Source organism: Trichomycterus rosablanca, chromosome 25 (genome assembly GCF_030014385.1).
Source record: "Trichomycterus rosablanca isolate fTriRos1 chromosome 25, fTriRos1.hap1, whole genome shotgun sequence".
Lineage (NCBI taxonomy): Eukaryota > Metazoa > Chordata > Actinopteri > Siluriformes > Trichomycteridae > Trichomycterus > Trichomycterus rosablanca.
Genome location: NC_086012.1, coordinates 5708791 through 5721069, shown reverse-complemented (window position 1 = coordinate 5721069; position 12279 = coordinate 5708791). Strand labels below are relative to the sequence as shown.

General features: G+C 38.8%; 1 protein-coding gene across 1 annotated transcript; it reads left to right on the top strand.

The window, feature by feature from the left end:
• The first annotated feature begins 3987 nt into the window (after positions 1-3987).
• Positions 3988-10515, top strand: rpp40 (ribonuclease P/MRP 40 subunit). The gene is made up of 8 exons (XM_062987952.1): positions 3988-4104; positions 5809-5941; positions 6032-6100; positions 7122-7217; positions 7324-7449; positions 8881-9079; positions 9999-10133; positions 10225-10515. The coding sequence occupies exons 1-8, from the start codon at positions 3988-3990 to the stop codon at positions 10421-10423; spliced, it is 1074 nt and encodes a 357-aa protein (XP_062844022.1). The 3' UTR covers positions 10424-10515.
• The last annotated feature ends 1764 nt before the right edge of the window (positions 10516-12279 follow it).

Here is a 12279-nt window from a genome sequence, read left to right as displayed (position 1 = left end):
TTATTTTAATAGTGTTGTATTTTGTAGGTGTAATTGCACGAAAAAATAACTGCCTTCTTCTCTCTCACTCACTGTCCCCTCTGTCTGATACACAGTGACCTCTACTGGCAGGAGTAATTATACAACACAACAAATGTAATAGATTTGTTCATTTTCTCACCACTGCGCTTTCTCTGCACCTTCTTTGGGGCAATTTTTAAATAGAATTTTACAAAATATAAAGAAAACACCGAAAAAAACACCACCCACTGTCTGAATGTTCGCTCACTATATATATATATATAGCGAGAGACAGTCGGAGTTAACTTGTTCGTGACGTCACGTGTTTCGCATATTTTGGTTCGTAATCCGAAATTTGTTTGTACGTTAAGTAGAAAAAGATGTATGGTAAACCGTTCGTAACTCAAGGGTCTACTGTAAAGTGAAATTATTTTACAGTATAATTGTGGTTATACTGTATAAAACCAATTCAAACTACCTCTGAAATGTTTCTAGGATTTTACTGAAATAACACAGACATGTATTTAGTCTTGGACAGATTTTAAATAATATTATGTATGAGGACAAAAAGGAAAAGAGAGGATATGATGCCGTGAAAATATAGTTGACGCATGTGAAACACATGTAATTCATTAACTAAATGACCACTGATACCACATATGTGGAAAAAGTAATAACATTAAAAGAAATGTGACAAGCCAAATTTTGTTTAGCCTGTCCTGTTAATACTAATAAATTTTGACTGTTAATAGTTTTAAAACAATTGTGACTTGAACCCATTAGCAATGCTTTAATGAGTGTTAAATTGAGCAGTTGATACCCCAAAACCCAGCTGTGTGTGTTTGGTTTAAAGCATTTCTTCACAATGATGTTCGTGGTCAGAGCTATAGAGTCATGATTTATTGTCATTTCGGTGCCAGACAGACACAAAGGCTGTGCAACTAATTTACTGGTGTAAGCCCTGCTAAATGTAACTTAAATGTATCTAAATAGAACCTTCATTGTAAAGCGATCTGAAGTTTTAAAAATATTAGATAGTAATGCTACACCAAGGGTGTTCCAAAATGCTTAATCAGGAAAAATACCTGGGGAAGGTGGATACACCCTGGTAGCCTTATTACAGGGCAGGCTATAGACCACCATTGACTAACTATGCTGGGGCCCTGCAGTAGAGAACTCTACATGGAATTATAGCTTAGTGCAAATGTCCATGTTAAATGCTGCCGTGAAACATGAGAGTACATTGTATTTTTATTTTATTTAACAGTGTCAAAGTCTTTTTAAGCTTTTTAAATGTTTTAACTCACGTTAATGACCTAGCATCAGTGGCAAGGAAAAACTCCATTAAAATTCCAGGAAGAAACCTTGAGAGGACCCATCCTCCTTGGGTGGCCTGGAGGATACTTTAAATAAATAGAATTTACACAAATCATACAAACACAAAATTAAATTGAACTAAAAGTTATAACTAGCAAAAAAATATTTGTCATTGTTCAGTCCAGTCTGTGATAAAGTCAGTAGTAAGTTCTGGACATTTTTGTTGCAAACACGCCAGGTTTCCATCCCATCTAGTAGAAGCAGCATTGTTGGCACTGCAGTCTTTAACCTCAAGAGGGTGAACAGGTTTCCGTCAGAACCACCTCGGGTTAAAACTACAGAAGATGTAGTTACAATGTGAAATCGTCACTGTGATTTGTCTCTTTGTCTATTTTCATATTAGTACACGAGAATTGCATTTAATTTTCCCAAACAAGATGCCCCTGCATTTGTGCCCATGTGATTAGCAAAAAAGTCAAGCTTTGGACTAGATATTTCATGGCATTCTCATGTTAAGCTTGTTTCACCCATGTTCCATCAGATTTTTGTAACATCCCGGGTTTAATTTTATGGGAACTACACTCCCCAGTTTCTTAGCACCAATCAGCACTTATTGCTGTCAAGTTGTGCTGAGTTTTTAACCAGACAAATCCAGTAAACAGTATCCACAGTTGTCATTAATTAAAGAAAAGTAAATAGGAAGAACAAACAGGAAAATAAATGAAGGGAAACATTTTGTTAGAACGCTGTTGGAGTGTCACAAGGTGGAAGGAGTAGCTGGCGTGTTACTATCAACAGCTCCTCCGCTTTTTTAGTTACACAAGCACAGTTATTAATTTCACAATTTTTTGCCCCATCTTAATGTTTATTTCATCAATTTCCCAAAGTCTGAATGTTTAGATCAACCCTGCAGTCCTGAACTGTTGCAGTGTCACTGAATCACATTTTAATCAGACCAATTAGTGATACTACTATATTTACACAGCATTTTTCTAAAACTAAGTTATAAGCATTAACAACGGGACAGTTGTAGCCTAGTGATTAAGGTATTGGACAAATAATCGAACGGTTGCTGGTTCAAGCCCCACCACTGCCAGGTTTCCACTGTTGGGCCCCTGAGCAAGGCCCTTTACTTTCGGTTGCTTAGATAAAAATACAGTACTGTAAGTCGCTTTGGATAAAAGCGTTCGCTAAATACCAAAAATGTAAATAAACACACAGCCAACTGTGACAAACTCAGAAGGCATTTAATTGGGGGTCTGGGGCGGCACACGCTGGAACCAGAGCTGGGATCTCGAATACATCGTATCGAATCTGAGCTCTGCCTGCCGGCTAAGGATGAGCGGCCACATGAACAATGATTGGCCTGTTGTTCAGGTGGGCGGGACTAAGCCGGATAGGGTCTCTCTCCCATGACTGGTGCAATTACGACCTCTGCTGGCTGGTTGATGGCGCCCGCACAGAGATGAGAAAAGAGTGCTCTCAGGGTGTGTCTCTCCGTACACAACGCTGAGCTGCACTGCACTGGTCAAAGAATAGGTGATAAGATGCATACGGCTGCTGCACACGTGTCGGAGGGGGCGTGGGTTAGCTTCGTTCTCCTCAATCATAGCGGGGATCGGCATTGGTGGAGAGGAAGCATGATGCAATCGGAAAATGCATAAAGAGAATATATATATATATATATATCAGACTTAGAAACTAGCTGATTAGCATTCATCAACACAGCACTACAGGGTAATAAACAAGCTAGATGGTTAGCTACTCAAAATTAACACACAATTAGCACTCTGTTTGGAAGTACAGTCTAAAAATTAAGTGGAATTAGAACAGTTTTATGTACATAATGGGGGGAATATGAGATTTATTTAAGCAACACATAGTTTGTTAAGATAATTTAGGTTAAGACAAGACAGAATTATATACAATAAAACGTCGATTATAAAACGGATAGTTCCGGTACTAAAATCTGATTGGCTGAGCCGCGTTCGAAGCCGTTGTAAAATCCCCGATACACGCACACCTATGACCACCTCACATCATTCCATATTAATACGCCACTGAAAAGAAAAAGTACAAACTTGGTTGAACACTATTTTAAGTCATGTACAATACATGGAAATGTCCAGATTAATATAAACAGTAATCCTGATCATTAAGCAGGTGTTTCGTCCAAGAAATAGTGTAATAGTGTTTGTGGAGGAATGTTTATTGCGAATGTTATGTTCGCCCTCATGTTGCCTAGCAACACTGGTAACGGACTACCTTATTTCGCGGAAGAATGCTTCTTGTAAGTGTTTTTGTAAATAAAAACATTTATAAATTGAACATTGTTGTATTTTATTATATTTTATGTTGACCGCCGTTTTATAAAAGCAATAAGCCACGAGAGACCGTGCGTTACTGCTATGATTTTAACACGGGGAAAGACGTTTTAGGTACTCCTTCCCCGTGATAAAATCATAGCAGTAACGCACGGTCTCTCGTGGCTTATTGCTTTAATTTAGGCGCATGCTCAGACTCCAGGCCACAGTGTGGCGCGCGCTACAAAAATCCACGAGATGTAAACAGAAGAAAGAGAAGCAGTTCGCTGTAATAAAGCTTAACGTTTGTTTATAACGTTTGTTTAAAAGTTCAGAAAAATAAGATATTTATTTATCAAGCTGACAAATGTCGCTACATCTGGAAACGTGTCCGAAACATTTACTAGTATGGGAGAAATGTAATTTTTTGAATAAAGAATCTCGTCATGAAGTTCACGTGTTCGAGCACAGTTTTAACTGTAAGGTGAGTTTACTGCTACATAAAATATCAAGTTATTAACTTATTAACTTTGCTTTGTTAACGTTGTTATAGCCAGTTATATTTTAGTTAAGTTTATCTTTATAACTGAAACAAAACTAAAGGTCAGTGAATTGTGTAGAGTCTGAGTTAATTCACACATTGTAAGGTGTGTGTGTGTTATAATTTTTATTGTTATTATTTTGCACTGTTTTTAATTAATATTTTATTCTATTTTACATTTTTGCACATGTAACTGTTTTGTATATATTTGTTCTTTCTTATTGTTATTTTTATCATTTCTCTATAACTTGCTTTGGCAATACGAATGTCCTTATTTGTCATGCCAGTAAAGCTTCTTTTCTGTGTGTGTGTGTGTGTGTGTGTGTGTGTGTGTGTGTGTGTGTGTGTGTGTGTGTGTGTGTGTGTGTGTGTGTGTGTGAGATGCCATGACAGATGTTGCCTCTTTTTTTTTTTTTTACCTGATAACAGGGTGGCTAAGTGGGTAGCACTGTCGCCTCACAGCAAGAAGGTCCTGGGTTCGATCCCCAGGTCAAGCGGTCCGGGTCCTTTCTGTGTGGGTTTCCTCCGGGTGCTCCGGTTGCCTCCCACAGTCCAAAGACATGCAAGTGAGGTGAATTGGAGACATCTGTTCCGCTTATCCATTCAGCGTCGCGGTGGCAACGGTGCAAGCAAATAGTCCCGGGCATCTCTCTCCCCTGCCGTTTGTACCAGCTCCTCTGGTGGGATCCCCAGGTTAGCTGGGAGATGTAATCCCTCCAGCGGGTCCCTCCTCCCAGTTGGCCGTGCCTGGTATACCTCAACCGGCTCCTCTCCACGCGAAGGAGCTGTGGTTCTACTTCGAGCTCCTCCCGTATCGCTGAGCTCCTCACCCAATCAAGGAGAGTATGCCCAGCAACCCGCCGTAGAAAGCTCAATTCGGCCGCTCGTATCCACGACCTCGTTCTTTCGGTCATTACCCAAAACTACTGGTTACGGTTACGCAGCGGTAAACTGTGTTAAGTGACAACAGTTTTCTGAAGTAGTCCCAAACCCATGTGGCTATATTTATCACACTGACATGGAAAGTCAAACATAATAAACAGGAGGTTTCCAGCCTTGTCCTATAGGCCTGAGATTTTGGACTAGAAATCTCATGGCATTCTATAAGCCCATGGTTATGTAAAGCTTGTTTGACTGCGGACAGTGTCACTCATGTTCCAGCAAGTTTCTGTAACGTCCTGGTTTAATTTTCTGGGCACTTATTGCTGTCAAGTTGTGTTGAGTGCTTTTGCTTTTCAGGTTGCTTTTCTTGATGCAGTGGTAAACTGTGTTACATGACAACAGTTTTCTGAAGTACTTCCAAACCACAGTTATCACAGTAGCATTTCTCTTGATTCCCTGAATCTTTTCACAGTAATATCTAGGTAGCTGATCACTTAAGTGGTTTGTTACTTAAATAATTAACTGACTGACAGTACTGTCATGACTGGTAAGCCATGACACATATTTCTTTGAGTTCCACTGTTGTTTTTTATTGTTTGTTTTCACCAAAAGTAATCTCATCATGGTCATTTAAGGCCACTCGATGGTTCACTGCTATTATCCACACTATCCACCCAGGATTTAATCATGGAAATTTGGAGTCGCAGTGAGTCCAGAGCTTGATGCAAGAATAATAAATAATATTTTTTTTATTTGTTCTTGCAGCTTTCTTTACTAATACCTGAATGTGGAGCACTGCCTGCTGAGCTAGCAAAAGTGATCAATAATTTTAGCTCATATTACCTTGTTCGGGATGTGCCTGTGTACAAATTCCTGGAGGATGAAATGTTCAGAAATGGTAAGATGCTAAGCTGTTTTTTCCACTACAGTAAAAGTGTTTTTTATTTGTTTTATTTACTAGAGTTCCTGTTTCATTCTGCTTTTACAGGTGGTTTTTATGCACTCTCCTTCAACACCAGAATTGATGAAGACAATTGTGTTGCTTTACTGCCGAGTGGTAAATATAATTATATTTTTTTGTAATTTTTCCGGGTGTAAATGCTTGATTCATCAGTACCTTTCTAAATTTGTGTATAAATAAATTGTATATTTTTGGTACAGGCCATTACAATAGAACTGTAGGAAATTTTTAATTGATGGTCTGTAGGTGTGTAGGACAGCATATATGATCCCTTATCAAGCATGTGACGATTTCCAATCTCTACTGTCTGTGTATGGATAATTGCATCTAGACTAATTGGCCCAAACCCGACATAAATTGTTGTAGTTTTGATTACTTAAGTATAGGGATGTAACGATGCACCACAAGGCAGTTAATAACCGATTCAAAAATTCCACGATTCAAATCGATTTGACATGTAAAATGAATCGATATTCACTTTAAACAGCAGAGGGCGCTGGCGCTTTACACCTCGCCTGGTTGGCGTCACTGGCGCTATACGCCTGGTTGCCAGATTCAGGATTTTTCAGCCCAATTGGGCTTAATTCAAAATTGTTTTGCATAGTTTGTACCTACCTCAGAAATAAAAGGGCATTCATTATTTAGATAAATAAAAGATAATCACAAATACAGTATTTTATTATTATTATTTTTTTTTTTTTTAAGAGAAATAATAAAAGGAAACTTTAAAATCGTATTGTGAACCCACACACCACTCCAAATTTCCATTAGTAAATCATGAATCACATCACATTGTGGGTAGAATGTATCGTTACATCCCTACTTAAGTATAAAACCAGCTGTACTTTATTATAAGATTTTATTTCCACTTATTAAAAGTACTGCTAAATTATACACTTAATCTAAATATAAATTCGGGAGTTTCAAATTGCGTTCTACCTTTATAGTGCATTATTATGGAAATGCCCTAATGTTGGTTTTATGTGAAAATATAAATACAAATATTTAAATAGCTCCTAACTACATAACTTAAGTTTGATATTTGTAAAAATGCTTATATTACATATCTTGTCATGGTTTTTTATTTTATTTTATTTATTTATTTATTTATTTTTAGGTAAGTTGATATTGTCACTTGATAAAGACACATATGAGCAGCTTGGCTTGGAGGGAAAACCATCGCTGTACAATCACAGAAAGGTCATGAGATATGGTAAATGCCTCTATCGACTTATCACTTATCAATAATTAAAAACACTGAATGAAGTTACTTAATGTTAAGCTGAACATTTCTGCCTGTTATGTTTGTCCACTTGCAGTTGTAACTCTGGACCTCACTCAGAAATCTTTGGCTCCTGGTACAAAGCGATATCAGCAAACTCTGTCAAGTTTGAAAGAACGAGTACCACTGAGATGTGACTTCCTTGTATCAACATCTCGCTCAGGTTTGTATCAGCAGTTGATGAGCTGGATAATCATGTCTTTTTGTTTTTTCCTCAGTAAATATGTTTTGTCTCTTTGTAGTTTCTTCAACTTCTACCTATTTGTCCCACGTGTCCCACTAGACAAATAAACATAAATAAATGACCATTTTAAATATTTAATGAAAGATTATCCCACATCAACAACCCATGTGTGGGAAAAGTAATTGCCCCCATAATCCATTCTATAACTGTTTTACATTCTTCTTGATAGAAAAGCTTTAATTTAGCAGCACTGGATGGCTGAGCATAAACCGTATAAGGTCCTGTCACAGCGTCTTATAGGGTTTCAAGTTAGAAGTTTGACTATGCCGCTTCAAAACACTTTACTTTTGCTAGTTGAGTCATTCAGAGCTGGATTGGTTTTGTACTTGTATAACTATATTGAGCATAATATCAAAGATCCACAACCAGACATTGTTCTTCAGGATTTTCTGGTAGAGAGCAGGTCATCATTTAAGGCAAGTCATTCAGGCCTCGAGTAATTAAGCATTACTACGTCACCCTAACCACTATCGTTTGACTGGTGATTTATGTACTTATTCTGCACAGGGGAACCATCAGTTCCCTCTGCGCCCTAAGAGGGCCTAAGATATTCTAAAAATAATATTTTTTTTAAAGTGAGCAGTTCTAATTATAACTTAATATTCAACATAAAACAACAAAAGAACAAAGAAGCAAATAAATCCTTTGAATTTTGCTGTCTCTGCTTGTGTTCGGTGGCTAAGTGGGTAGCACTGTCGCCTCACGGCAAGAAGGTCCTGGGTTCGATCCCCAGGTGGGGCGGTCCGGGTCCTTTCTGTGTGGAGTTTGCATGTTCTCCCTGTGTCCGCGTGGGTTTTCTACCAGGAGCTCAGTTTCCTCCCACAGTCCAAAGACACATGCAAGTGAGGTGAATTGGAGATACTAAATTGTCCATGACTGTGTGTGATATAACCTTGTGAAATGATGAGCTACCGTTTCTGTCATGAATGTAACCAACGTGTTAAACATTAACAACTAATAAACAAACAAACAAACTCTGCTTGTGTTGGTCCAACTATAAATTTACAGAAGGCCAAGCAATAATAATTCAATGAAAGACCAGTTTTAAATGACTTTCTTCTAAATAGGTGGGTTTTTGTCATTGCTAACTTTATGACAAGTTCCACCCGCTGTGCTAATGCCCTAAATGGCAATATTTTTAGTTGGCGTTTGGAAAAATGTTGCTAATATAATAATTGCATAATACAAATGATTTTGTTGACCAATTATTTTCCTTCATTAAAAGCAATTTCCTTTGGAGCTTCTGTTTTTTGGCATACTGAATAAAAACCTGTTCTATCAGTAATGTCTGCACCTCATGCTTAGTGATTTAAGTAAAATTCTGAGCATGTGCTAATGTGTCTCTTTCAGGACAAGACCAAGATGCACCTTTGCAGGGATTTCTCTCTCCGTTTGTGTTCGAGAAACACAGGCCTACTTTAAATATCCAGAATCTGAATAATCTACTGTGCCCCTCGCTTCACTCCACAGACCTACAGGGAACACGACTTTCTTGTACCCCAATTGACTTCCTAGAGTGGCTCGGAACAGTCAGTCTGAATATCAGCTGGTGGGTATTTTGTATTATTAGATCAGTATGGCATTACATTACTGGTGAACTGTAATACATACACTGACCAGCCATAACATTAAAACCACCTCCTTGTTTCTACACTCACTGTCCATTTTATCATCTCCACTTACCATATAGAAGCACTTTGTAGTTCTACAATTACTGATTGTAGTCCATCTGTTTCTTTACATACTTTTTTAACCTGCTTTCACCCTGTTCTTCAATGGTCAGGACCACCACAGAGCAGGTATTATTAGGTGGTGGATCATTTTCAGCACTGCAGTGACACTGACATGGTGCTGGTGTGTTAGTGTGTGTTGTGCTGGTATGAGTGGATCAGACACAGCAGTGCCGCTGGAGTTTTTAAATACCGTGTCCACTCACTGTCCACTCTATTAGACACTCCTACCTAGTTGGTCCACCTCGTAGATGTAAAGTCAGAGACGATCGCTCATCTATTGCTGCTGCTTGAGTCGGTCATCTTCTAGACCTTCGTCAGTGGTCACAGGACGCTGCCCACAGGGCGCTGTTGGCTGGATGTTTTTGGTTGGTGGAGTATTCTCAGTCCAGCAGTGACGGTGAAGTGTTTAAAAACTCCATAAGCGCTGCTGTGTCTGATCCACTCATACCAGCAACTTGTCAGTGTCACTTGCAGTGCTGAGAATGATCCATCACCTAAATAATACCTGCTCTGTGGTGGTCCTGTGGGGGTCCTGAGCATTGAAGAACAGAGTAAATGGAGGTAAAATAAAAAAACAGTATGTAGAGAAACAGATGGACTACAGTCAGTAATTGTAGAACTACAAAGTGCTTCTATATTGTAAGTGTAGATGATAAAATGGACAGTGTAGAAACCAGGAGGTGGTTTTAATGTTATGGCTGATCAGTGTATATGATAGTGTTTATATTTTTGCAGTGAGAACTCGGCTGCCAGTTTCCTTTCTACATATGTGTGTCCTGAGCCTTGCAGTTCAGTGAGCCAGGGTCTGCTCTGCACTGTAACTGGGCTCATCCTTCCCGAAGATATACATGCTCTGCTACAAATAATTAGGTAATTCACTTACATGTTACATCAGAGTATGAATGAAATTTATGGATCATGTACGGTATGTGTGTGTTTGATTTTTTTTTTTTTTTGCCAGACAGTCTTTTGATGACCACCAGTTTACAACTTGGCTTTCACTTACTGTTCATGGATTTGCAGACAGTCCCGTTTCATGGAAATCTGCAGAACACGGGTTTCTTAAGGGTGGAGAAAACTTTTACAATTTGGTTTGCTTCAAAAACCAGGACTACTGGTTATACATGTGTTCTGGTTCACAATATACCAACCCCCCATGAACTACTGTACATAAACGGGCAAGAGATCAGTTTTATTTTCCTTCATGCTCTCATTTCATTTATTATGGATGAAAATTTGGCCTGGAAGATGTGTGTATACAAGTTGTCATTTTTGTTGATTATGTTGCGTCACCTCCTTGTTTCTACACTCACTGTCCATTTTATCAGCTCCACTTACCATATAGAAGCACTTTGTAGTTCTACAATTACTGACTGCAGTCCATCTGTTTCTCTACATACTTTGTTAGTCTGCTTTCATGCTGTTCTTCAATGGTCAGGACCCCCACAGGACCACCACAGAGCAGGTATTATTTAGGTGGTGGATCATTCTCAGCACTGCAGTGACACTGACATGGTGCTGGTATGAGTGGATCAGACAAAGCAGCTCTGCTGAAGTTTTTAAATACCGTTTTAAATACTATTCGACACTCCTACCTAGTTGATCCACCTTGTAGATGTAAAGTCAGAGACGATCGCTCATCTGTTGCTGCTGTTTGAGTCGGTCATCTTCTAGACCTTCATCAGTGGTCACAGGACGCTGCCCACGGGGCGCTGTTGGCTGGACATATTTGGTTGGTGGACTATTCTCAGTCCAGCAGTGACAGTGAGGTGTTTAAAAACTCCATCAGCATTGCTGTGTCTTATCCACTCATACCAGCACAACACACTCTAACACACCACCACCATGTCAGTGTCACTGCAGTGCTGAGAATGATCCACCACCCAAATAATACCTGCTCTGTGGGGGTCCTGACCATTGAAGAACAGCATGAAAGGGGGCTAACAAAGCATGTAGAGAAACAGATGGACTACAGTCAGTAATTGTAGAACTACAAAGTGCTTCTATATGGTAAGTGGAGCTGATAAAATGGACAGTGAGTGTAGAAACAAGGAGGTGGTTTTAATGTTATGGCTGATCGGTGTATACTTTTATATATGTTCTTGTTAAAAATACATTTCTATTGTTTTAATTAACAATAAATGATCGCAGATTTTGCTGTGCATTATCGTTCTCAGTCTTCAGGTTTTAAATTAATCCAACACATTCCAATTTTCACACTGCATCAAAACTCAATGAGCTGCAAGTTTTGCACAAGAAGAATGGGCAAAGATTTAACTTAACTTGTTAGTGCTTATCACTTTCTTCATTTTATCAAAGTGGAAGGATGCTCCACCAAGTACTAAGGCTGGTGGTTGAATAATAGTGCACATGGACATTGGTCTTGAGAACTAAATGGTTTTCATTTTAAGTTCAAGAGTTTAAAGTTATAAAAATTGCCTGTATGTATCTATAATTCTTTTTTCTTTGTTTAATGAGACTTCTTAATGTATATTTTCACTCAATTCTATAAAAATCACCATAATACATTTTAAAGTATGTGGGTTACATATTTCTAATTACAACTGTATTTTCTATGACAGTTACAGAGGCCTAGTGGAAGTGGTTACCTCCATACCTTATGGTACAATGCTTTAGGGCCCTTTTTTGAGGTACCCAAGGGTTCTAAATCTCAGCTGGATCATATATGATGCACTGCCAGTTTTGAAACATCTCCCTTACACTGCTCTCTCAATGCTCTTAAGGCACATAAGTCTGATATGGACTATGTAACTATGTCTTTTCTGTGTGCAGTTTGCATGTTCTCCCTGTGTCTGTGTGGGTTTCCTCTGGGAGCTCCAGTTTCCTCCTACAGTCCAAAGACGTGCAAGTGAGGTGAATTGGAGATACAAAATTGTCCATGACTGTCTATCTATTTCCTCGGCTGCTTTATTTTTCTCGGCTGGTTTATGCATCCTAGCGGCTAGGTACCTATAGGAAAATTCAGTGTCTCCAATTAGCCTGGCTGCATGTTTTT

What these genes read in the sequence shown, in the direction of transcription:
- rpp40 (XM_062987952.1), top strand. Translation starts at nt 3,988, where the DNA reads ATGTCGCTACATCTGGAAACGTGTCCGAAACATTTACTAGTATGGGAG. An exon ending in GGATGAAATGTTCAGAAATG is followed by an intron (nt 5,942 to 6,031) that starts GTAAGATGCTAA and finishes CTGCTTTTACAG; the next exon opens with GTGGTTTTTATGCACTCTCC. An exon ending in GTCAGTCTGAATATCAGCTG is followed by an intron (nt 9,080 to 9,998) that starts GTGGGTATTTTG and finishes ATATTTTTGCAG; the next exon opens with TGAGAACTCGGCTGCCAGTT.